Here is a 23,702-nt window from a genome sequence, read left to right on the forward strand (position 1 = left end):
GAGGGGAGGGGGGGGGGGGGGGGGGGGGGGGGGGGGGGGGGGGGGGGGGGGGGGGGGGGGGGCAAGGGAGACCGTACAGCGCAAGTTACGCAGCTGGGATCGCTGGTCCAGCATTTGTACAACCTGGTCCCCCCGATAGAGAGCGGACACAACGCGACCAACGGACGTGTCCAATGCGGGGGCCTCACAAATCGCTGGTTCGCTCGGCAAAACCTTGGGGCCAGGAACGCAATTCGAATATGAACGGCTGGTCGAGTTTCTCAAGCAGGTTCAAGCTGAGTGGCAAGGTAAGAATATTTTGTCGATTGCGATTCGAGCTAACGGAAATGTCTGCGACCAAAGCTAACGAAGCACCAGCTGAAACGCGACGAGAAATTCACGCCCGGCTACTGGGCCAGCGTTATTTTAGTGAGCGTTACGATGATTCGTGCAAGAAAAGACTGCACAACACCTGCGGCTGGATTTTCACGCGGCCGACATTTGCCAAATGGTGTGCCTCGGGCTCGCCTGAACTACTTTGGATCTACGGACGACCTGGATTTGGGAAAACCATTTTGTGCTCTCGCATCATTGAGCACATTTCGGCCACCTTTACAAAACCTGTCGCTTATTTTTTCCTGTCGTCCGACCACAAGAGTTGCAATGATCCCTACAACGTCATGCGATCTTGGGTCTCTCAGCTTGCTGCGCACTCGGACATAAACGCACTGCTTCAGCAGAAATGGCAGACCACAACAGATCAGGCTGCCAGTCGTGCAACTATTGTCCAACTCCTCCGCGAAGCTCTGCAAACCAAACCAGGTTGTTCTTTAATTGTCGATGGTCTTGATGAATGTACAGCGCCGGCCGACTCCAATATTTCGGTGGCGAGATTCCTGGAAGACGTTCTAGACACAGTTACATCGGCGACTCGAGTTTTAATCGTCAGTCGGGAAGAGACCGAGATTCGACAACCGTTGCAAACCAGTGACGCAAGCCGTATTGCCGAGTATCAGATATTATCAGAAGATGTCTACGCCGACAACATCGCATTCTCACAGTCGATTGTTATCAAGAAGCTGCCGAAAATGAAAGAAGAAAACCGGGCTAAGTTGTCGAAAACAATGAGCCATCGGTGCGAGGGTCAATTTCTCTGGCTGCATTTGCAGGAAAGGTCGCTCAAGGCATGGAAGAATATTGAGCAGCTTCAAAGAGACTTCGATGGTACCCCGACGGGACTTGACCACCTCTAACGAGAAGCGACCGCAGGGATCGCGCAATAGCTTTGCTGCGCTGGGCAGCATTTGCATTGCGGCCACTGACAATCAATGAAATCGCTGAAGCTGTGCTGATTAACGAAGATGAAGATCTCCCGACAAATGAGCTGCCGGATGTTGTCGACGATGACTATATTGGAAGCGAAATTTTGGATCTTTGCAGCCCGCTTCTTGAAGTTCGTCGCTTGAACTCGGAATTGGAGGCTGGAAAACAGACGGTGCATTTGGCACACTTTACCGTCAAACAATTTCTGGTCGGCCGTCTGCCCACAGGTGTGTGGCAAAATGAGACCCTAAGGGCATCCAACGAACGTATTCAGCACACAATGCTCGCAAGATCATGTCTTTGGTATATCCAGTCTCGACAGGCTTGGCAAAATAATGCCTACGGATCACCATGCCAAAAAGCTTTTCGAGACTACTCCGCAACGGCGTGGCATACACATGTCAAATCAGGCGTATCACTCGATAGAGACTCACATACCTCTGAGAACATTCACAAATTCATGAATGAGGCCCATCCATATTGGAGTGCATGGAAAACCTGGTTTGACAAACAAGACAAAAGCCAGGAGATACTGGAAGACGACCATGACTCACTAGGGCCCCCTTACCACGCTATCAGACTGGGATTAGACGCAGTTGCCATCATCAAAATTCGGGAACTTGGCTCCGAGGGGCTTCTTGGCGGTGCCTACAGACCAATGCTTGACCTATGTTGCCTCCAAGGACTAATCGAACCGGTCAAAGAAGTTTTGGACGCCGGCGTCAATGTTGATACAAGAGGATACGCCAGCATAACACCGCTCTACTCTGCATCGAGAAACGGATGCCTAGCATTGGTCGAGTATTTGCTTCACCGCGGAGCTAAAATCTCGGTAGCGAACCAGCATGGATGGACACCGATCAACTCTGCTGCCAACCAAGGCCACCTGGAAATTGTCAAGCTGCTGCTGGAAAGAGGGTCCGACATTACAGTGGCCACCAACGACGGACAGACACCGCTATCGTATGCCGCTGAGAGTGGACACGAGGCTTTATTTCATTTACTTTTCGAAAACAATGCCGCCGCTCTTTCAATCCCAGATATACTTGGGCGAACACCAATCGTTCACGCAATTCGAGGAGGCCGAAGCAGCATTTTCGATTTTATATTGATGTATCAAGGAACGGACGTCAATTCGCAAGATCACTATGGTTCTACTGTGCTCTCTTTAGCCGCCCGCTTTGGTCGCTCTGCTATGGTTCAACAGCTTCTCGCCCTACCTACCGTTGATGTTTGGTCAGCTGATATTTTTGGCTTCACCGCTCTGAGCTGGGCTAGAAGCCAGGGTCATGACGACATCACTCAGAGCATCGCTAAACGTTGCGAATCATATGACACCTGCATGACGGAGACTGCGATACCAATTGTACGCCGAAACGTTTCCACAGGTACTGACTTTTGTGACTTATGCCTGGCCGAACTGGGGGAAACTTGGTACGGCTGCAACAGCTGCTTTGAGGGTTTTGCTATTTGCTCAGATTGCCGAAAACTTGGGGCTTACTGCCTGGTACACTGTCATGACTTGGTGACGATTCAACAGGAGCAGAACAGGTAATCGGGCGCAGCCGTCACAGACGACTCTTTCCGGCGGCACCCCGGGCAGGCTAGTGGTATATTGTTACGACCGTGCAGTTGCTTGCTGCCAGTGCGCATCCAAGACTCGGCCGTGCACCGTGATCAGACTGGAGTCGACAGTGATGCCGAAGGCTTTCAGAATTTATCCTCCAGTCCTTCCGCCTTGTTGCTCCGTGGAGAACGAATACTCTGCCCATCGTTTTCGCGCGTCGGTGCAGGAAGCCGTAGACCCTCCTCATCTTTTTCCTTCCCTATTTACTTGGACATCGCATCCACGCCTTCAACCCCTCCCGCAATTATCGAGTTTCTGCGCTCCGGAAAATATATCCTTGCAATTTCAGAGCCGGTACCGACCACAGCAACCAGCTCTCGATTCGAACTCAACCGTGCTTCAGTGTTTGCTCGAATTGAAAACGCACACGAGTTCCAGTCCTCGAAAGAGGAAAAGATGGATTGAATAAAGACTAGTCTTTGCTTGATTGCCGGACAAATGGGTTATCGGAGGCAGTCTGGTGCTTTTTTCCCCTTAAATTATTTGTAGCGCAGCACATTATAACCCTAAGGACTTGCTGGATCAATAGATCTGCCAAATTATATTTATAATAAGATTGTGTTTCATTTTGTTGAATCGGAACTGAACAAAAAAAGCAGAGTATCCAGCTTCAATAATAAATAACCATTAAATTGAAACTTTTTGCAAACTATACACAAACCACAAAGCGAATTACCTTTAGGCTTTCTGTCTACTCCAAGCAAAGTGTCCCGGTTTCCAGCTGAGAAAATGTCATGGTGCCGGCATTACATGCGCTGCCCGCATCGCCTACACACGTACTCACACCCAGAGCAATATTTCTTCGGTAACTGGAACCTGACTTTTGCACCCGGCTGGACTTTGTGGTTCTTATGGCGCTTTTCGATATAATAATTCTGCAGGTCAATTTTCTCTTTGGTTGATTCATCGTCTGCCTTGTCCCGGTTCGAATGTTTTTGCTTATTACTGGGATAGTCTGCCGTGGCCAATCCGAGTTGAGCGAGCTGGTATTGTACTTCTCGCCTTATTGCACTGTAAATGTAGTCTTTATACAGCTCTTGCTCATAACTATTGCTTCTATGGTGGTACCGAATTGGTCTGTGATAAGGTGTCCGAGACATTTTGCTGTGTTTTTACAATACCATTCTTGATTTTATTTTGGTTTTCGCAGGACATCAATCTGCTATATGTACGTTTCTTTCTCAAATTTTTACTCGTTCCTCATTACAGAATCCTGTTTTCAGGGCATAATCTCCGCGGTTTGCAAAGTTGCAAAGCAGTAAACCAAATCCAGGCGATCGATCCCTCTGATTCGCGTACCCTGACGAAACGATTACCGTTACTTGTTATAAATGTTCAGTATAAGCAAGATGTTCAAAGCTGTTATACAAAGCCGACTGTGAAAATAAAGAATGAATAAATTATTCACAGCCACTTGCTTATGGTATAACCGAATTTTTGACCCAGGAGGAGCCTCTAATCCGACAGGGTTTTGATTGATTTGTTGGTCAGGTAAGCTAACCCCTTGGGTTAGGTTTCGCAAACGAGAAAAGAGAACCGTTGTCGCGGAGCTTACGGCCCTGGCCGTGACCCTGCGAGAAAAGCAAGTGGGGAAAATGTATCGAGATTACTTACAAAACAACAGTTTTCTATTTATATTTCAGCTGTCCCAATCGAAATACCTCTTACGCTAGAACCAAGGGGTAGATATTACAAACCGGCTTACACAAACGGAAAAAGAAAGAAACCCATAGAATAAAGCCAGATAGTAAAACCGTAGAACCATCCGCAATCCAAGCAATCTTCAATCACTTGATCCATGAGTTTTTAACTCGTTTTGCAGACTCTAAAGGTGTGCTATCCCGGTCGCGCTTGAGATTCCCAAGCAATGTCGGAAACATGGCTGGCGGGGATCCTGGCAGGGGTGCGAAATTTTGATTTGTACTCTCGAAATCCGAATCAGGCCCCGACGATGGGAAAACCAGGCTGTACCTGGGGTTATTCTCTTCGATGTCTTCTTGCTTGATATGGATTACTCCTTTCTTCTTCGAAATAGGCAATAGATCGGGAGCGGTTTCAAAATAAAACTGCTGGCCATCACGCTCTATATAGACGGCGATGTTGGCGTTATTGACCAGCTTTACCAGGTAAAGCGCCTTTTTGAAGATTCCACAGATACGCGTATTAAAGGCGCACTCCGGGTTTTTTTGGTTTGGTGCAAGATCGGGTGGTTTGCAGATTCATTTTGCGGGAATGATGAGCGTGTGAAACAACCCTAGCGTAGATCTGGGATGATGGCTTTTATTGCCAAATTTACAACACCAGAGGGCGCTCAATAACCGCGGAACAAAAAGTCCCATGTTGTTGCTTTGGCGCTAACGGCTAACCGCGCGTTTAACTTAGCGTTTCAGTGCTGTGTCCACTTCGTATTTCTGTTTTGCGAAAGCGGTTGTTCTAATGTTAGGGTTTTCCAGCTCCTGACATCATATCGTAGGCCTCAGTGAAACCAACAGCTGGCCTTGCCCTAAGGATCCAATCGCCGTTTTGCTTCCGAATGCATATAGCTGGAGACAAAGTAAAGTTTTCAGCACGCCTTAGAGCAAATCGGACGGATGTAGTGCAACTCGATAGACTGGAACGACAGAATAAATCGAATTGTTCGGAGGCAAGTAGGCATTTGCGCCCAGATAAAACCCAGGGCTTTTCCAGTTTTGTCGGTAGCTGGTACAGTTTTCGTTTGGTTCGAACTCAACGGTGATTGTGAGATATTATGGATTGTTTCTGTCGAGGGCAAAACTTGAAATAGAGTGCTTTGGTCAATAGTGAAGCCCCGGCTGGGCGAGTTGCCTGTGGGCGAAACGATTTGGTTTCCCCTCGAAGCCAATATTGCATGCGGCAAATTAGGGGGTAAAGACTGTAACTTGACCTTTGATTGTACCTTGAAGAAGCTGCCCGTCACGATTGGTTTGGTGTGCATGCCATCTGTTGAAATCTTCAAATGGTTACATAATATTACATCTAGACCGGGTGACCCACAAGTGGACAGGCCCCTGAAGTGGACACGTGTTTTGTTAGCAAATTCTAGTAAATCCAACACACCCCATACACTTCAACGCGCTCACGCACCGCAAATAACGCGTTTTTGAAGCCGAAAAAAGCCGTGATGCCTTAGTCTCAGTGCTCAGCCTAAACCCCGGCTGCGCAGGGGACCGAGCGCTCCATGTACCTTACCAGCCACATGGCTTTTTGGCCAATTAAATCGTCCAAAAAGAAAGCGCTCGTTCTAGTCTGAGGACACGTTGTCGATTTTCGTCGTTCATGGAGGTTGGGATGTACAGTATGCGCACTGTATGCGCACCGTACAGGTAATAATAATACAGTTAAAATACTGTGCATTTTATATATAAATTAGAAAGTCAAATAATAAATCGAATAAAAATCTTAAAATTGCAAAGTAAATATCATTATATAGCCAAAAATATGGGGTTTTTAAAGGTATTTTACTTTTTATTTTACCGCCTATATTAGCCGGGTTATCAACCGTTTTATTTATTTTATTTATTTTATTTATTTTATTTATTTTATTTATTTTATTTATTTTATTTATTTTTTTATTTTTTATTATATTTACGGATAAATATACGGTAAAAATTCTAATTTGTATTTAAAACCAATATTTATATTTGATTATATATATAGTTATTTTATTATTTTTTTTAAAACCTTTATTTAAAATTTTATAATAAAAAATATAAATTTTACTAAATTTATTAAATTTATTTTAATTTTATAAATAATAGGTTGGGTATTAAAATTTTTCTATATAATAATATTATATATATTAAACCTATAATAATTACCTTATTTTATTTTTATATATTTTATTTATTTAAATATAAATAAAAATAATAATAATTGCAATTATTATCAGTTTTATTAATAAGATGGTCAATTTTGGGTTTTTTGCAAAACGGATTTAACGTGGACGTTTATTTTTATATAACGTCCAACCATTAGAATTTTGATTTTAATATCGTAAAAATTGGTTAAAATGCAAACCCGTTTCGATTGCAAATTTTATTAAATTTTTATTTGTTTTACCTTTTCGGTTTTTTGATACGTTATATTACGTAATATCAATACCAGAATTTCTATATATAAAATTTATACCAATATTACCCCCCACGTGCAAAAACTTTTAGATTTTATCAAAATTTAAAATAATAATAAAATAAAATCGAAACAATACAAAACTTTAACAAAATCCAACCTCCACGAAGAAATAAAGGAAAGCCTATATCCAATTCCGCCAATTTACGTATTAAAAATATAAGTTAAATCGCTGTTAATAAATACGGCCGACCGTATATCCAACGTGCAAACCGTATATTTTTACAATTTTTATTTATTTTATTATAAAGGAGTGAAATTTTGAAAATTGCGATTTTACCTCCACGAAGGACGAAAATCGACAAGTTGTCCTCAGACCTGAACCAGAGAGTTCTTTGGTTGGACCCACAGGTACAAACAAAGCCACGAATTGAGCCACAGGCTCAATTGTGGAGCTCTGGGCTTCAGGGATGAGCCCTGAGACTAGTGATGCCTAGAGATTTGGAGTATCGGTTGTTGAAGGCCGTTCAGGCCGTACGGGAGGGCTCCTCGCAGGCCAAAGCGGCCCGCGCGTGGACCGTATCGAGAACTACCCTCAAAAGGCGCCTTGACGGCACCGTCAACAGAAAACAAGCTCATGAACACGAACAACTGTTATCTAACGATCAAGAGAGGTTTGTTAACCGTTGGATCGAGGTTGAGGAACTGGCTGGAAGAGCTCCGACGTACCGATTGATACGAGAATTCGCTTCGTTTTTGGTGCCTCCCGAAAATCGCGTAAACGCCTTTGGGCGCCGTTGGCTCAGAGGCTTTCTACGCCGGAATCAGAATATCAGGGCAAAGAACGGTATTTTGTTGGAAGGCGCGCGAGCTAACGAAACCACGGCAAAATCGATACGAGCTTTTTATAACCAACACCGACGTATTATCGACGAGTTCGAAATCCTGCTGTCACGTATCTGCCCGACAATATAACAGATACGACAAATGGATCAAAAGATCCTGCAGTACCTGCACTTAGCAGATACCTCGTCGGTCCCAATTATAAGGCTTTGTCACACGAACGTGACACCTGCCCAAAAATATCGCGAATATGGACGAACACGGCTTTCAACAGGGCGATACAGCCGCAGGAAGAGTGTATGGCGCGTCGCTTGCAAAGCGCCCGAATAAGGCTGAAGTGAAGCAAACGTCAGATACAACTTGGGCAACGATAATCGAAGCAATTACCGCTGAGGGCCGAAAACTTACCCCGACCGTGATCCAAACCGGTAACACTCTCCAGGCGCAATGGTTCCCACCGAATATCGAAGATTGGGCGTACGATTCAACGCCCTCTAGGTGGTCGAACGCTGAAATAGCACTGAGATGGTTACGGCAAATCTACTTGCCTGAAACGAAACCAGAAAATGACTCTGAATGGCGGTTATTGGTACTGGATCAAACTTCAACGCATCAATCAGCTGAATTCATGTTTGAAGCGTTCAACAACAGAGTTTTCCTCGAATACCTACCTCCTCACAGCTCACATCTCACTCAACCTCTCGACGTGGCAGTTTTCGGCCCTGTAAAGACGTATTATCGTCAAAATACAAAATTCTTCGCTTCGTTCGATACCAGCGCGCCTGAACAAAAAAAAACGCTTCCTGAACGCGTATCGAGAGGCCTCTCAAGCCGGTTTATCACCTCGCAACGTAATCTCCGGCTTCCGCACTGCAGGGATCTGGCCGGCCGCACCGCCTAGGGCCGTAACCCCGGACCGCGTGGTAAATACCGGTCTGGAGGTCGCTCAGCCGGAAATTCACGACCACAACTTCGATTTAAATACCGATAAGCTCATCTTCATAACTCCAAAGTCCTCTCGGGATATACAGAAGCAGGCCAGGCACTTCAGAGGCAAGTTGACCGGGCTTAAACGGGATCATACCTAGTCTCAGGGCTCATCCCTGAAGCCCAGAGCTCCACAATTGAGCCGCGTCGCCGTGGCTCAATTCGTGGCTTTGCTTGTACCTGTGGGTCCAACCAAAGAATTCTCTGGTTCAGGTCTGAGGACAACTTGTCGATTTTCGTCCTTCGTGGAGGTAAAATCGCGATTTTCAAAATTTCACTCCTTTATAATAAAATAAATAAAAATTGTAAAAATATACGGTTTGCACGTTGGATATACGGTCGGCCGTATTTATTAATAGCGATTTAATTTATATCTTTAATACGCAAATTGGGCGAATTGGATATAGGCCTTCCTTCATTTCTTCGTGGAGGTTGGGTTTTGTTAAAATTTTGTATTTTTTCGATTTTATTTTATTATTATTTTAAATTTGGATAAGATTTAAAAATTTTTGCACGTGGGGGGTTAAATTAGTATTAACTTTATAAATATAAATTTTGGTATTGATATTACGTAATATAGCGTATTAAAAAACCAAAAAGGTAAAATAAATTAAATTTTGATAAAATTTGCAATCAAAACGGGTTTGTATTTTAACCAATTTTTACAATATTAAAACCAAAATTTTAACGATTAGACTTTATACAATAATAAACGCCCACGTTAAATCCGTTTTGCAAAAAACCCAAAATTAACCATCTTATTAATAAAACTGATAATAATTGCAATTATTATTATTTTTATTTATATTTAAATAAATAAAATATATAAAAATAAAATAAAATAAATACTATACGTTTAAAATATATAATATTATTATATATAAATATTTAAATACCAAACCTATTATTTATAAAAATAAAATAAATTTGATAAATTTTATATTTTTGTCACGGCCAGGCATACATTGGAGAACCTCAGTGTATTAGGCGCTATCGACGAAAATTCTAAACTGAAGAGAAGAGAGAAATTACAATCGACGACGCGCTCAAGAGACGCGCTTAAATCCGGAGTTAGTGGACCCTTGTCCGATCCCTGGCTCGGCCTGGAGCCGAGTCGATCTGAGGGTAGGTCTAGGGGCCTGATCCTCACAATTTTTAAATATAACATTTTAAATAAAGGTTTTAAAAATAATAATAAAATAACTTTATATAAAATTAAATATGAATATTACTTTTCAACAAAAATTAGAGTTTTTACTGTATATATATTCGTTAATATAATAAAAAATAAAAAAACAGATAAAATAGGTAAAACGGTTAATAGCCCGGCCGATATAAGCGGTAAAATAAAATAAAAAACAACCGTTAAAAACCTCAAATTTTCGGTTATATAGCGGTATTTTTTATGCATTTTTACGATTTTTATTCGATTTTTTATTCCAATATATAAAATGCACAGTAATTTAACTGTATCGCCTTTTGCCTGTACGGTGCGCGTACAGTGCGCATACCGTACATCCCAACCTCCATGAACGACGAAAATCGACAACGTGTCCTCAGACTAGAACGAGCGCTTTCTTTTTGGACGATTTAATTGGCCAAAAAGCCATGTGGCTGGTAAGGTACATGGAGCGCTCGGTCCCCTGCGCAGCCGGGGTCTAGGCTGAGCACTGAGACTAGATCATACCGCCTTTATACGTAAAATATCCAAAAGCATGGATTATCAAATAGCTCAAATGGCCAATTTGACCTACGAAAACAAACGGTTACACGAGGAGATGAAAGCTTTCAAACCTGCACCTAAAAAACGCGTGCGTCGCGAAACCCAAGAGTCCTTCTATAAACTAGCAAATATCCAGGACGCGGTTCACGAGCTAAATCAGAAGAGGGAGCCCATGGAGGCCAAAATACGGAAACAACACCAAATTCAGGATCATGGGCCCGGATCTACGGCTTCATTGTTGGATCACATTGAAGAGGAGCATCAGACGAACAGATAGACATAGGTTTCATAGAGTTTTACAGCCGAAAATCGATCAATTGGGTGGACGTTAGTTTCGTGGTCGCTGCTCGGGAGGGTGCCCACTTCAGGGCCCTGACCACTTCCGGACCGCTAGTTCTAAACCCTGGAAATCCAAAGCAAAGAAAAATATTGAAAGGATATCCCCGACCTTTGCTGCCGCACAAAACACATCGCGATAGCAAAAGCCGCACCTGATTTAATAACGTCACAGCCAAGTTTTGTTTTCTGTAACCTTCAACAAAAGGACGTAGACTATTTGTCATATGCACCTCCTTGGACGACAAAGTCCGCTGCTGCTCTAGTCATTTCTGCACCGGAAGCCTTCCGATGACCGCAACGAAACCTCGAGTAAATCAGTTCCACAGATTGGAGAATGCTTTGCGACATTTCACCGCGCTTACAGCCGAGGTTTATGTTGATACCCAGAAGATTGGCCGCTTAGCCAAGAATGTGATTGTCGGGACCGTGCGAGGAAATCCTTGCCGAAACATGGGACAAATAGGCACACCGGGTACTACAGCACCTGTGTCGGGTAATGCTGTCATGTTGGCTAGACCGAGGTGTGACGAGCTGTATCACAGCAACCGACGCAAAGATGGTCGTATTTTGCAGGAAACATAATGTCTTTTCTGACCATTGGAGTAGCATCTGGGCGAGAAATTGCAGGGCAAGACGGCGACAGAGATGTTCCGCATTTTGTATGAAGGAATCTCCAGCAAGATGGGGTGGGCAGCTCCCCAGGAGCATAAAATCGGTTCGGAAGCGCCGAAAGCATATAGAAGGCAAAATAGCAGATTAGATCCAAAAATACTAAGCAGAAAATTGATACAATATGTGGCGAACCAGAACCGACAGCCGCGCCTTAGAATCCCGAATCAAAGAGAGCCACAGTGTTTTGGGGATTCGCTAGGTAGCTCAAGAATGCTGCGTCCTGAGTAGACGTGTCGGTATTTCCCATACCCGTCAGGCTTAGTAGTGTTTCCATAGAGCTGAATTGGAAGCCGGCCTCGTTCTGGATCATAGGCAGGCTTCTACTCTTGCAGATTTTGATGTGTCTGTTTCGTCAGCAAGCGCATTCCTGGATGCAAGTGGCTTTCTTACCTCTTCCATACGTCTTTCCGCGCAAAGGTTTTCCCACAGAGAGCGGAAGGGCATTGATGTGACCATTGTCTCATATGGACGCTGTTGTGATGCCTGTTCAGGTCACTTTTTCTGCCGTACACCTTTTGACATTGCGAACACGGGAACTTTGGCTTGCTGGACATAGATGGGGCGCCGGTGATATTTTGGACGCAAGAGAGAAAACTCCATGAGTCAAGAATTGGGTCAAACCAAACGCTTGATGGCTCCATGACGAGTCACAACGAAATTGGGTTTTTAATATAACACGCCACGAATGTGTAATCGCCCATTCTCTCCCCTTTAAATGTTCTCCTCCATCCTTTATATGTTTCGCGTTCATTACCCCTGGCAGTTCGGCGGAGTGACAGGTAGCACCATTTGTTGGTGATATAAATTCGCGACCCTGGAATCGACCTTGAACGCCCCACATTTTGGTGGCAATTTCTAAAGGAATGATACGCACCTTTTCCTGAAAATGGAATCATGTAGGCGCTGGTTGCAGGATTGGGAAATGGCGTGGTTATTTCTGGCAGTCCAAGTCAGCCATCTGGCACAAAAGAAAACAAATGCACGTGCAATGCAGGAGGCCATATGGCCGTGGAGTGAACTTGAGCAAAGAGACATAACAAACGAGGTTCTTGTTAGCATCTCGAGGTGCAATGACCGACAATATTCTAGTGATGAGGATTTTGCAACTTTACAAAGCATCTTGAAACAGAATAGCGCGTGATTGTTGGTCAGAGTCCGAACTGAATAACCTTTGTCGGTCACATATAATAGCCCTTGTACGTTGGGGCGCGCAGACCCGACAGAATGGAACCCAGTTACGTCGTTGTGTTAGCCGCCGGGCGCGGCTATCACACTGCGGGAGGAGGCCGTTGAAGTGAGCTATCCCTGTACGGTGGTGATAAAGCAACCTCGACACCCCGACACCCCGACAAAATCGATGGTCTAGTTTCTTTAGAAAATTATGCAAGAAAACGAGAAGTTTACCACATTAATGAGCCTTCCTAGCGAGTGTGTTTTTTTGCAGCTTTGAGGGCTTCGGGGTTGTATTTTTGGATTCAAATCAATGGCTTTCTACGTATTTCCCTTATTCCGGGCTCTGCATTGTCTGAGCCAGTCCCGAAAACGCTTCGTGAAAACCCCAGACCAGGCGAAACGAGCCCTGATAGTTGTAGTACTTGGCGGCCCAGTCTGCTAGCTGTCGGCTTCGTTCTACCTCCCTTGGCTTGTACTTTTACAGATACACCTTATTGAATTTGCCCTGCGACCGTATCACCAGGTCCGTATTCTTTTGGCAAAGGATAACTTCTCTCCTGCACAAAGCAGTTAGTTTCCAGCACCCAACATGTTCAAAACGACCCTTACTATTTTCCCCGGGGACGGCGGCCAAGATTCGGTTTTTTTCGATGTATACGTGTAATATCTGTTGTTTTGATTGATAACGACGTAAATATCGACGCCGTACTTTTGCAGCTCGTCCAGTTTGCGAAAGACTGTCTGACGACGTTTTCGAACTTTGTTCTGATCGAGCCTTGCCTGTGAGATACTACCTGCGGTCATTTTAATGTCGTGTCGTCAGGCTCTTTGGTATTTAGGACGAGAGACCTAGGTGAGCTGGTTTCGAGAAATACTGTTGCGAGGCTTCTCGTTCTTTTTGGGCCTTGCCTTACGGAAACCGAAAACGGTTACCGGGAACAACACACTCATTTTGAATGGCGGTGTTCGTGGCGGCGGCGGCGGCGTTTACATGCGCGGCTACGCCCATGCAGCCGATTACACAACTAGGATGGGCCCATGATTTTCAACGCCTTGCCTGCTATTATCTTTTCGAAATTGGATATATAGTGAAATCATTCCAATGTTTCAATTTAAGATTGGCTAACGGTTCATTTTTGGCTAGTGAAACCCGAATTTGAGCTGGGGGTAGTGGTCATCATAGCTTTGGCTGCATTGCAGAGTAACTCAAATTCGCAGGGGTATTCGTGTGACCATTTCCCAAGCTGGTCGACGCCGCCTGCGCAAACTGTCCAGGAGAACAGCAAAACCCTGTTGTAGTCTTCTTGAAGCTCAAAATTCTCTTTAGCCTTTTTCGCCGTATCGTGAGCATTCTCGGCATCGCGCAGATCCAGTTTAGCGGCCTCTATTGCCGATTTCAGCTGTTCCAGCTCTGCAAACTTGGCATTGCGGGCCTCTTCGTACTTTTGAATAGTATCTTCAAGCCCAGGATTCTCATGTGCTAGACTTTCCAAGTTTTTAACAAGCTCATCTATACGTGCGATTGACGATTCCATTTCGCTGACCGTGGTCGAATCATGGACGTCAGTTGCATGGCCACATGATTCGAGAACTTTTTTGGCATTGTCAACCTTGCTAGATGTCATTTCATATTCGGCGGAAATTTGGATGTAATCATTGTGCAATATCCGAACGTTTTTTCGCACGCGCAACAGCTGCCGGCGAATAAATTGTTGGTCTTGGCTTAAACAATGTTCACTTGGTGAAGTGTCCCGCCTAGATGGATGTGGTCAGCCGTTTGGAGGTCTGAAAGAAAGGTATGACTGAACGGGATTTACCTTCGTTTCTTACTCGTCTTTGCTGTCGTCCAGCCCAAACTCACAAGGGCCCTTTGGATGTCGGTTTTGTTGACCAGGGCCTTTTGCCCACGTTCTCGGCAACATTCTGCTAAGCGCCCCCTGAACCTGTCGACGATGCCTTTTAGATCGCTCAATCCGGTGGCTGGAAGATTGTTTGGATCACTAAGTATTCCCGCAGCCCAGGCAAAGGCCTCGGAAGTGTTGACGGAGAGTGGTGCTTTGCGCTGCTGGGGTTCAACTAAATTGTCTATGCTAACGTAAAGCAGCTTTTCGACCTTTTTTGATGCATTGAAGATGCGGTCCTGTGACGATATACGCCCCTCTGTAGTCTGTTCCATACGGCCAAAAATTGCGCCTCGCGCGCGGTCGACGAGCCGTGGATATAGTACCGGTAGATGCAGGGCGTTGCTCGAAAAGGATTCTGTGGTTTTTTGAGTGGGAATTTTGGTCTATCCTCAGGCAATTTTGGTTCTTTCTCCGTCATTTCCAACATATCCGCATCGACAGCATCTAATCCTAGCGCCATAGTGGCACATGGCGCAATGGCGCATGGTTTGATTGTGGAGTGATGCCAGCCCATGCTGAATTGGGTTCTGTAAATCACGACACTTTGAATTAAGGCGCTAAATGCTCGAATCGAAAACCGACTAAACTACTTTGTTAGCCGCCGAATGGCCGCTTGCAAGTTTCGGATTCCTGCTCCAAGTCTCAAATATCAAACATTTGATTTACATACTTTAGGAATCTGTATGAGCCAAACAACTATGAAATAAAAGACAATCATTTTCCAACAATGTCTTTCTCCAGCAACAACCCATGTCACTCTATTCTTTCCTTTGGCAAAAATGGAAACTAGAACCCCTAACCGCTCAATCGACCCCGAAACAGCTGGTTTACTTCGGAAGGCCACAGAACTCAATCTAGCTCACGGAATTGAAGTCGCCATCTACATCAAGAACAAAGATCGAGAAATGTGCTTTGTCACCAAAGAAAGCCTTGTTCCGCGCTGGGACGATAATTCAAAAATCACCAAAAGGCAACTTGGGGAGCAGGATTGTAAGCATAGCGGCAGCTGGCTTCATCTTGATGCGGACTCTTCGTCGCCTTACATAAGATCTGGTCCCTGTTCCTTCGAGCCAGACCATGAAGAGATTAGGATTGGCTCCGTACCGTCAAGCAGCCCCTCAATTCAACGCGGTTCTACGATTCATTTCCCCAGCACTCCGATCCTAGACAGCGTCGAAAAGCCAAGCCCTTTCTCTCCAGCCCTATCGCCGTTGCCGAGCTATCAGTCCTCGCTCGCAAGCAGTTCCCCAGCAGGTCTGTTGAGTGACCAGGTTGATGCGGATTCTTCTCAGCCTTATCCTCAGCCTGATCCTCATCCCACATTATTACAACCTTGCTCCCCGGTGGAAAAGGGCGACTCCTTTCATACTTTTCAAAAGTCGGTACCCCAGTGGATAGAGTCACCTAGCCTCCTTCCGTCGCCGTTTCCTTTGATGCCGAAGCGGAAACTTCCGCCCCTTTCGCCACGTTTGAATATCGGCTCTCGAGAAAGTTCATCCGGCAATTTCCCGAGCACCTATATACCGCAGCGTCATCCTCCCTCCTGTACTTTGACCATCCTTGAGCAAATGCTTGAATCTCAAAAGCGCGCAATTGAGTATACGTCCGAAAACGACAGACCTACCAAAAAGCCAAGATGGATTAAGTGAGAAAATATATCGACTGAGGCTGCTCGATTTGCGACGTTATGGTTGTACATGTGGTTGGACGGGATATCCCTTACATCTAGTCGTCTTTTCTCTGTTGAGTTTCATTGCGAGACCTGCTACGATACAGTTCAAGTGACAGTTGAGAAAAATAAACCCTGCCGAGCGTATAGGGGCCTTTTTGGAACATCGATTTATAGATTTCCCAAATATATCAAAGCTTATTTAATCTATCTCATCCTTTATGTTTTTTTCAGTGGAATGCATGCAATGGTCCAGGCAAAAGTCTGCGCCCGATAGTTTACGTGTAGCGCACTTGTGACTTATTAGGTGCCAGCTCTAACGTATTTGGTGTCCCCTCCTCGTATAGCCACCGGTTTTACAGCTCCCGCCACTACGCCAGTAATGCGGTGGTGGCGCGGTCGCTCTTCTCTCCCTCTAATCATCTTCATAGCTCGGCCGTCGTTATAGGTATTGGGAGGGACGATGCGCCCAACGATCTCCCCAATCAGAGTGCCCTTCCTATACGCTATATCTCCGGGAACTTCCGCCATTGCTTGCAGGCCAAGTTCTTTTCCGTCATAATACACAACGGAAGGTGCTTTGGCGAAACAACGGCTGATGCAGTCACACGACTCCGTCTCACACAACTCGTACTGCGGACCTTGGACGAGCGCGTCGGGCCTCTGCCATTGATATTCCGGTAGCGGCTGCCATGATTTGTCGGTCTCGTTTCCTTCAAGGCGCTTTACTTTGACCAGTGACAGTAGCGTCTCTATAGGCAGCTGTTCAAGCTCTTTGGAGGCGACGTCCTGCCAGACGAATTTGCGACGCTGTAAAATTCGGTCAACAAACGCTTCTCCAGCCTGCTTCATTTCTTTGACTTGTGAGATTTTGTCAAGCTCTGCTCTGAGTTGGTCCACCTCTGCCTTGGAACTTCTTTCGTAGTCTCGAAATGACGCCATGCCCTCATTGTCGCTTGCTAAATAAGGCAGCAACCCAGATCCTAGGCTCCACAAATTACGATTCCGTGATATCCAGTTCCAGAAAGCCTGCTGGCTCATTCTCTTGATGACTGTTCCGAAATATTTCTGTTGCAGCTGTCTGCTCATGTTGCGCCTGCCTATTTCGGCCGACTGCGTATCTGCGCGCCTGACCGTATAAGCTGTAAAAATCAATCCCACAAGTTTTGGGAATGCCCCGGACTCTGTGTATTGTCCTCCCTTTTCGATGTAGCTGTGAACCTGTGAGGTGAAGTCAACTTGATCGTCCCAGGGTGCTGGGAGCTCGAGAGAGGATTCGTTGTTGAATGCCAGTATACGACGCCTGAACCGCTCCTTCGCGCGGTGTCCTGTCAACTCCTCTGCCAGCTCTTTGATAGTCGGGGGATTTCTCTGCCGCTTCGTGACCTGATCGTCTGGCAAGTACTGGCGATGTTGCCCATTGTGTGCTTGGTGAGTATCCGGGGGTTTTCTTTTAACGCCCTTTGGATTGCCAGGCAATTTGTCCCTCAATACAGCGGTAGCAGAGTTCGTCGTCCCTAACCTTCCCGGTGCTTGGGTGTTTTCCCTGTCCAATTTCGACGCTGAATTTGTGGCCGTGGGCTTATTCCTTGTTCTTGAAGCCTTGATATGCGAATCTTGGCTGGCGACTTGCTGCTCATCAGGCATGCATTCGTCCACACCTTTGAAGTTTCCAAGATCTTCTTCCAATGCAAACATAAAACAGCAATCTGCGCACACTTGCGTCTCTCTTTCGGGAAATAATGGATCACCAGCCATCAGAAAGTTAATGGCTACGGCGAACGACGCGGTCATGTTGACTACCATGTGGTACTGCCTCGGCGCTGTCACGACCATATCGCCAGGCCGGGCAGCCACCATCTTGAAATCGATTTTCTCTTTGCGGAGGTCGGCTGATCGAACAAACAGGTTAAGGTGCCGGAGCCACTGCTCACACTTACGACCGCCGTAGCGTGCTCTGATAAATGTTTCCAGCTTTTCGGTTGACTTCGGGTCGATCAGAACCCATAGCTTAACTCTGAGGAGATTGATGTTCGCGGACTGAAGGTTGCCGTCCTCGCAATGTAAGCCAGTGCCAGACATCGGTTCACCAATTTGATGGTAAGGGATGGTCACGCCAGGAACGTCCCCGTACATTCTTGGATCAGCACCTCTTTCAGACGCTTTCTCCTGGCGCAGCTTTGGTAGCTGTGCGAGGCCGCCGGGGCGGATCAACTGGTCAAATTGCGGCTTTTCGTGTGCAAGCGATGGCCCGACATAGTAATTGATCTGTTCCTTAGGTGGATTGGGGCTTTTATGCCCCCGCCCAAATTTCTCATAGTGCGTCTTCCAAGTATTGTAGGAGAGCCGCAGTGGCCATTTCAACAAAGCAACGCCATTGCAATTAGTTCTGTAGCCAGCCTGCCTCCGCTTAGATTTCTCTCGGTGCAGCAGCCGCTGTTTTCAAAGGATCTTGTTTAAGTTGTTGTCTTCGTTTTCAAGGCAGGGAACTGTTATATATCGCAGCACAACGTGATGGCTTTTGAAACCTCACCCTCTGGGCTAGTCTTAAGTAAGCAGGCGATTCACGAAGAAAACAATCGGATTATGCAGGTGGCACCATTTCTTTCCTGAGCGGCCGCTTATAGAATGGTCTAAGACTAAATAGGGCTAGAAGATGAGAACTAAGGCTCTTGTGGTTCTTTTACTGCTTTTACTATGGCTAGGAATACTTTTCCGAACGGATGCTGTAGTGCATTTTGTGGTATGCATTGTTTGTCATTCCTCATCACTGCCCCTCTCGGTCCGCTGCTTCGCTATTGTTTGCTTTTTATTCTCTCTCGAACAGCAAAAGCTGCACGGCTTAAACGATTAACATATGCTGCGCAAAACTGTTTGTTGAAACAAAAACTGAAATCCGGCTTAGAGCTTGATTCTGGAATTAAGGAAACCTATTCCACACATTTGCAATCGACTAGGGAATAAATGGAGGGGAACATACACCTAAAAGTTCCGAAAGCAACCCTCACCCAGGTCCAGGCCGTGCCATAGAAAATCGTATTTATTCTTAACTAGTTGCGCCAATATGGGAGTCGGAGACCAAATTCACACGAAAGCATCGGCCCAGGCCTGGCTTGAGTTGGATTCCGGTTCACCTGGACAAAGCTCAACTCTGATTGAATATCGGTAAGTGTCGGAATATTATTTATGCGCTATCCTGACTAAGATAATTATGGGGTAAAAAGCCTGTATATATAGGCCTTTGGACCTGTAACGGACTTATTTCTGTACCTACTTACTTCGTTAATCAATTTTATACCTACATACGTATCCCGTTGGTTCACCCCTTTATTTTGACCATGGCCTTAAACAATCCAATCAACAGTAAGCTTATACAGCGTTTGATTCCACAGACACTTCCTGCCCACAAATTGCCCTCGCCATTGGGGGGGGGGGGGGGAATGTAAACGGCGGTATTTTGATATGGAAGGCCTGCGATCCGACGGCATTGCTCTGCGTCATTTTTCGCCATCTGTTGTTATTGTGGTCTGCGAAATGCACAAAATGCTGCATCGGGGAATGAGAGCTGTTCGACAACCGAGGGGCGACATGTTACAACACCGCATCGTCCAAGAAATGAGGAGCAGAACGGACTTTTCTTTAGGATTGTATTGGTGACTGCTGGTCCCATTCGCATCTGCTGTGCTTCTCTTCCTCGACGACATGGGAGGCCTTGAACACGTCGAAGACATATTGTCGACTTGGACCTATCTCTCAATGAAGATCCGGGTCCCGTTTCCTCCGAGAGTTTTGGTTCTGTGCAAGGAAACAGACAGCATATTTAAGCCCGAAGCTTTGGAGGCTCGCATTCACGTCAAGCTTAGGAAAAAACTACGAAAACACTCTCAAGGGAATACTCATAGTCAGAAATCCTACTTACAGCCAGACAATTTTATACAAATGGCTTTCCGCAGTATAAGATTCGTCCAGCTGGGCTCTCCTATTTCGGAACACCTGGAAGAAGGTGTTAACGCACGCAAAAACGCAGGCCTCGATTTCAAGAAACAGCACCTCATACATCTTCTTCAAGATGCCATCTATCACTTTGCGATAAACTAAGACTTTAACTACAATTATTACTATGCCTCCAGAAGGAACAACCGTGTTCCAACGACGCTAAGGTCACACATATCCGAGTTCTTAGCAGAACGCAGGCTCTAATAGACGAGGAGCCAACAACATATATCGACCGGGCTCTGATCATTGCATCCGCCCTGCAAATCAATGCGTACCCGCCAGGGGTGCATTGTAAGTTGCACAATAACTAAATGAACTCCAAGGTTGACCATATCGCATGGAGAAGCTAATTGAATTTTTGACAGTTTTTCCTCCGGAGCAAACATTTGACGAACTTTACGATGGGTGGATTGATGAAAAATCGACTTTCGGGACCCTAAATGCTCGCGTTCGCTCCACTTTTGTTACTTTGGCCACCAAAAGACGCCAGCTGGTTGAAGAGCAGAACATACGATGGTATCATCCTCCCGCGCTCACATCGATCTTCTTCAACGTTTCAAGGCTGTTTGGGCAGCATTTGAAGGCAGTATCACCTGCTTTGTTTGCTTTGCCCAGACGGCGGACCGAAGCCTCAGTTGCGGCCATCGGCTATGCGATCCCTGCGTCGTCTTAAGTGGCTCCACCATCCAGGCAGATCCGTGGGGATATTCTTTTAACGAATGCCCTTTCTTGAGGGACAGGGGCTTTGAAACCCGCTCCCTTCCGCGCTTTTGCACAGCTATCCGCATCCATGCGCACGAGTACTCCGAGCCAGGAACTAATATACGGCCTCCTCTACCATAATACCCCCATGGATTTGATGGGTCGACAAAGCCGCTTAAAATAACGCATATGCCAGTATTTCGAAAGCAAGTTGTATCTTCGTTAAGCTTATAACGTCGATTTAGAAGAATAAGATAATACAGTGTCACGCCAGTCTCTCTTTGTTTGAGCAAAATCTCCACTTTCGGCCGTTCGACGGGCTGTTGCCTGTATATCTTGGCTTTGATGCATGTTTTCGTAGGTTTCGCGTTTCCTATGCTTAGGAGGTTTGTCTGGTTCGGAAAACCCACCTGGCGATTCTTTTCTGTTGGAAGCTAGGCCAAGCATTATACCATATTTACGCTGCCTTTTCACTGCCCTTCCAATTTCGGCAGACCTTATTTGTACTTTTTTAGCAGGCAGGCTATATTTTTTTCTTACCTGCTCGGTCGTGCTCAAATTGTAATTTACCTCCCTGGGCGTTTTTTATACACCCTCAACCCCAGAACTAACATCGTCTGGAGCGGAACTTCTTGTTTCGAATGTTTTTACAATAGCCCATATATTGTTTTGTTTCGATGCCTCCTTTGCGGCCGCGTTCGAATTAGGACCTTCGGGCGGGGGTACAGCTACCTCCGTGGTTAAGCCTGCTGGTAATTCTGGGACGGCCTGCACTGCCTCCACCTAAATTGAATATGCGTTCGGCTTCGGTTGAGTTTGCGATCCAAGTGGCTGCAGCTGTATTTGGGCTGCGTTATCTGGTTCGTACCACTTTATAAATTTCAATATATGTGAAGGGGGTATTTCTTGAATCCTTGTTCGCTCGGGCCGGTGCGAATTGTCTGCTCTGGGATGTGTTTGCTGCTCTGAAAATTGTCGATAAATAGTTCTTATAGGACTTGAAATATTTTAATTTATCTATGGTCGTATAATCCTTTAGTCCTGTGACGAATTTCCAGTTTTTCTTTGACGCCGTTGCGGATTTATTTGCAGTTTTAGTTGGGTTGCTGGCATATCTAGCGCTTCTTCCACTATGGGCCCCAATAGTAGAGGAATAAAACCTATAAACGATTTATTATCGGAAAAATTAGGATTTTCAAATATTGGTTGAGGTCGTTTGTTAACCTTTTTAACTTTTGGCCTCGAATCTCTACCACCGTCTCGCTTAATTTTTAATCCATGCTGATTTATATAACCCCTTTGAGCATTTGATCGGCTACGATACCTTCCATCGTCACGTCGGCCACTTTTGCGGTTATTGTTTCGGTAGTCGTTGCAGCACGATTTGGAACGATCGCGATCTCTGTTCTTTTCACGGCGATTCGAACCAGCCCTTAGCCTGTTCCTATCGTCTGTTCTAGATTTGGACCTACCACGATTTTTACTGCCGCAAAAAACTCTGGGCCTGGGAAAAGTATTAGAACTTTGGCTCCGCTCGGTTTCCGGTTTATTGTTTATTATTATATCCTCGATTTGGTCGGTTTCCTATCTGTTATACATTATTGTATCTTCGCTTTACTCGGCTCCCAAAACACCTTTATTACTATTCTATCCTATTCGCCAAAACGTGGGGGAAATGTAACCGGGAAAATGGCGAAACTGTTCGTTCCTTCTATTTATTTTTAATAGCTTTCTCAACTTCCCGTTTGCCTTTCTGGTCGATATTTCTATTATATTTGTGGGTGCATTTGGAGAAATTTGTCGTGCAGTCGTCTGTATACTACTAACATGTTTATTAGATATTATCTGTAATGTCGGTTTAAAAATATTATGGTTTCCACGCCAGTTTCTGATATTTGCAGCCTGTATGTTTTCCAGTATCGGCGAGGCAGCAATGGTCGTGCGATCTGATGGCGGCGTAAATGATGAACCGGGGTTTTCCAAATTGTTAAAATACGCTGTTGTCGGTCCCAATGTAATAAAACTGGTTTGGGTAGGTTTTGCGTTTAGGTTGGAATCCAACGATATTCGTGCCGGTGGCAAATTACTAGTTTGGACGAGCTTTGTGCATGGGTCCGCCGCATTATAGCTTTTTATTCCTATAATAATTCCTGCTGGGCCGGGCAGTGTTAGGGTGTTAATTGTAATTCCTGCTTCGCCATCGGAAACCGATGCGAATGATAAAACAGGATTTGCGTTTAGGATTGGATCCAACGATATTCGTACCGGTGGCAAATTACCAGTTTGGGCGAGTTTTATGCATGGGTCCGCCGCATTATAATTTTCTGTCCCCATAATAATTCCTGCTGGGCCGGGCAGTGTTAGGGTGTTAATTGTAATTCCTGTTTCGCCATCGGAAACCGATGCGAATGATAAAATAGGATTTGCGATAGGTCCCAACGCTGCACCATTTTGTTTAATTGCCTAATTACCTTGCCGCTAAATTATTTGTCTGTTGGCTGCGTTTTCTGCCATTTAAGACTTTCGTACCGACGGTTATCCTGGTAAAATCACTGATATAGGGAGACGATTAGGGGCTACGTATCTTGTACCGGATTAACGATTAAAGTGAATATAGTTACGGATGGCTCCCCCGGTAAGACCCTCAAATGCCATTCCTGGGAGCGACAAATTTTT

General features: G+C 45.3%; 9 protein-coding genes across 9 annotated transcripts; 3 read left to right on the plus strand and 6 right to left on the minus strand.

The window, feature by feature from the left end:
* Window positions 1-99: 99 nt before the first annotated feature.
* PgNI_11610 (uncharacterized protein) lies at window positions 100-3,334 on the plus strand (the record flags this gene model as incomplete). Its single annotated transcript, XM_031131576.1, has 4 exons — window positions 100-287; window positions 358-1,203; window positions 1,323-2,853; window positions 2,935-3,334. Exons 2-4 carry the CDS (start codon window positions 660-662, stop codon window positions 3,332-3,334), a joined length of 2,475 nt encoding a protein of 824 aa, XP_030976507.1. The 5' UTR covers window positions 100-287; window positions 358-659.
* Window positions 3,335-11,733: 8,399 nt separating this feature from the next.
* Window positions 11,734-12,261, minus strand: PgNI_11611 (uncharacterized protein; the record flags this gene model as incomplete). The annotated part of the gene is made up of 2 exons (XM_031131577.1): window positions 11,973-12,261; window positions 11,734-11,907 (listed from the first exon to the last, which is right to left on the minus strand). Exons 1-2 carry the CDS (start codon window positions 12,036-12,038, stop codon window positions 11,734-11,736), a joined length of 240 nt encoding a protein of 79 aa, XP_030976331.1. The 5' UTR covers window positions 12,039-12,261.
* An 825-nt stretch (window positions 12,262-13,086) lies between these two features.
* Window positions 13,087-13,706, minus strand: PgNI_11612 (uncharacterized protein; the record flags this gene model as incomplete). The annotated part of the gene is given in 4 exon segments (XM_031131578.1): window positions 13,087-13,230; window positions 13,246-13,287; window positions 13,365-13,549; window positions 13,631-13,706. The coding sequence occupies 4 exon segments, from the start codon at window positions 13,704-13,706 to the stop codon at window positions 13,087-13,089; spliced, it is 447 nt and encodes a 148-aa protein (XP_030976508.1).
* A 179-nt stretch (window positions 13,707-13,885) lies between these two features.
* On the minus strand, window positions 13,886-15,119 carry PgNI_11613 (uncharacterized protein; the record flags this gene model as incomplete). Its single annotated transcript, XM_031131579.1, has 3 exons — window positions 13,886-14,235; window positions 14,586-14,817; window positions 14,934-15,119. The coding sequence occupies 3 exons, from the start codon at window positions 15,117-15,119 to the stop codon at window positions 13,886-13,888; spliced, it is 768 nt and encodes a 255-aa protein (XP_030976509.1).
* A 257-nt stretch (window positions 15,120-15,376) lies between these two features.
* PgNI_11614 (uncharacterized protein) lies at window positions 15,377-16,014 on the plus strand (the record flags this gene model as incomplete). Its single annotated transcript, XM_031131580.1, has 1 exon — window positions 15,377-16,014. A coding segment is annotated over exon 1 (576 nt), but the record flags the coding sequence as incomplete, so codon positions are not given.
* Window positions 16,015-16,631: 617 nt separating this feature from the next.
* PgNI_11615 (uncharacterized protein) lies at window positions 16,632-18,464 on the minus strand (the record flags this gene model as incomplete). The annotated part of the gene is made up of 1 exon (XM_031131581.1): window positions 16,632-18,464. One exon carries the CDS (start codon window positions 18,462-18,464, stop codon window positions 16,632-16,634), a length of 1,833 nt encoding a protein of 610 aa, XP_030976504.1.
* Window positions 18,465-20,030: 1,566 nt separating this feature from the next.
* Window positions 20,031-20,997, plus strand: PgNI_11616 (uncharacterized protein; the record flags this gene model as incomplete). The annotated part of the gene is made up of 3 exons (XM_031131582.1): window positions 20,031-20,180; window positions 20,459-20,615; window positions 20,690-20,997. The coding sequence occupies 3 exons, from the start codon at window positions 20,031-20,033 to the stop codon at window positions 20,995-20,997; spliced, it is 615 nt and encodes a 204-aa protein (XP_030976505.1).
* Window positions 20,998-21,405: 408 nt separating this feature from the next.
* Window positions 21,406-21,809, minus strand: PgNI_11617 (uncharacterized protein; the record flags this gene model as incomplete). The annotated part of the gene is made up of 2 exons (XM_031131583.1): window positions 21,406-21,450; window positions 21,639-21,809. Coding segments are annotated over 2 exons (216 nt in total), but the record flags the coding sequence as incomplete, so codon positions are not given.
* Window positions 21,810-22,860: 1,051 nt separating this feature from the next.
* Window positions 22,861-23,681, minus strand: PgNI_11618 (uncharacterized protein; the record flags this gene model as incomplete). The annotated part of the gene is made up of 3 exons (XM_031131584.1): window positions 22,861-22,871; window positions 22,907-23,467; window positions 23,627-23,681. The coding sequence occupies 3 exons, from the start codon at window positions 23,679-23,681 to the stop codon at window positions 22,861-22,863; spliced, it is 627 nt and encodes a 208-aa protein (XP_030976501.1).
* Between the last annotated feature and the right edge of the window lie 21 nt (window positions 23,682-23,702).

The sequence above is a fragment of the Pyricularia grisea genome (genome assembly GCF_004355905.1).
Source record: "Pyricularia grisea strain NI907 chromosome V map unlocalized Pyricularia_grisea_NI907_Scaffold_10, whole genome shotgun sequence".
Taxonomy (NCBI): domain Eukaryota; kingdom Fungi; phylum Ascomycota; class Sordariomycetes; order Magnaporthales; family Pyriculariaceae; genus Pyricularia; species Pyricularia grisea.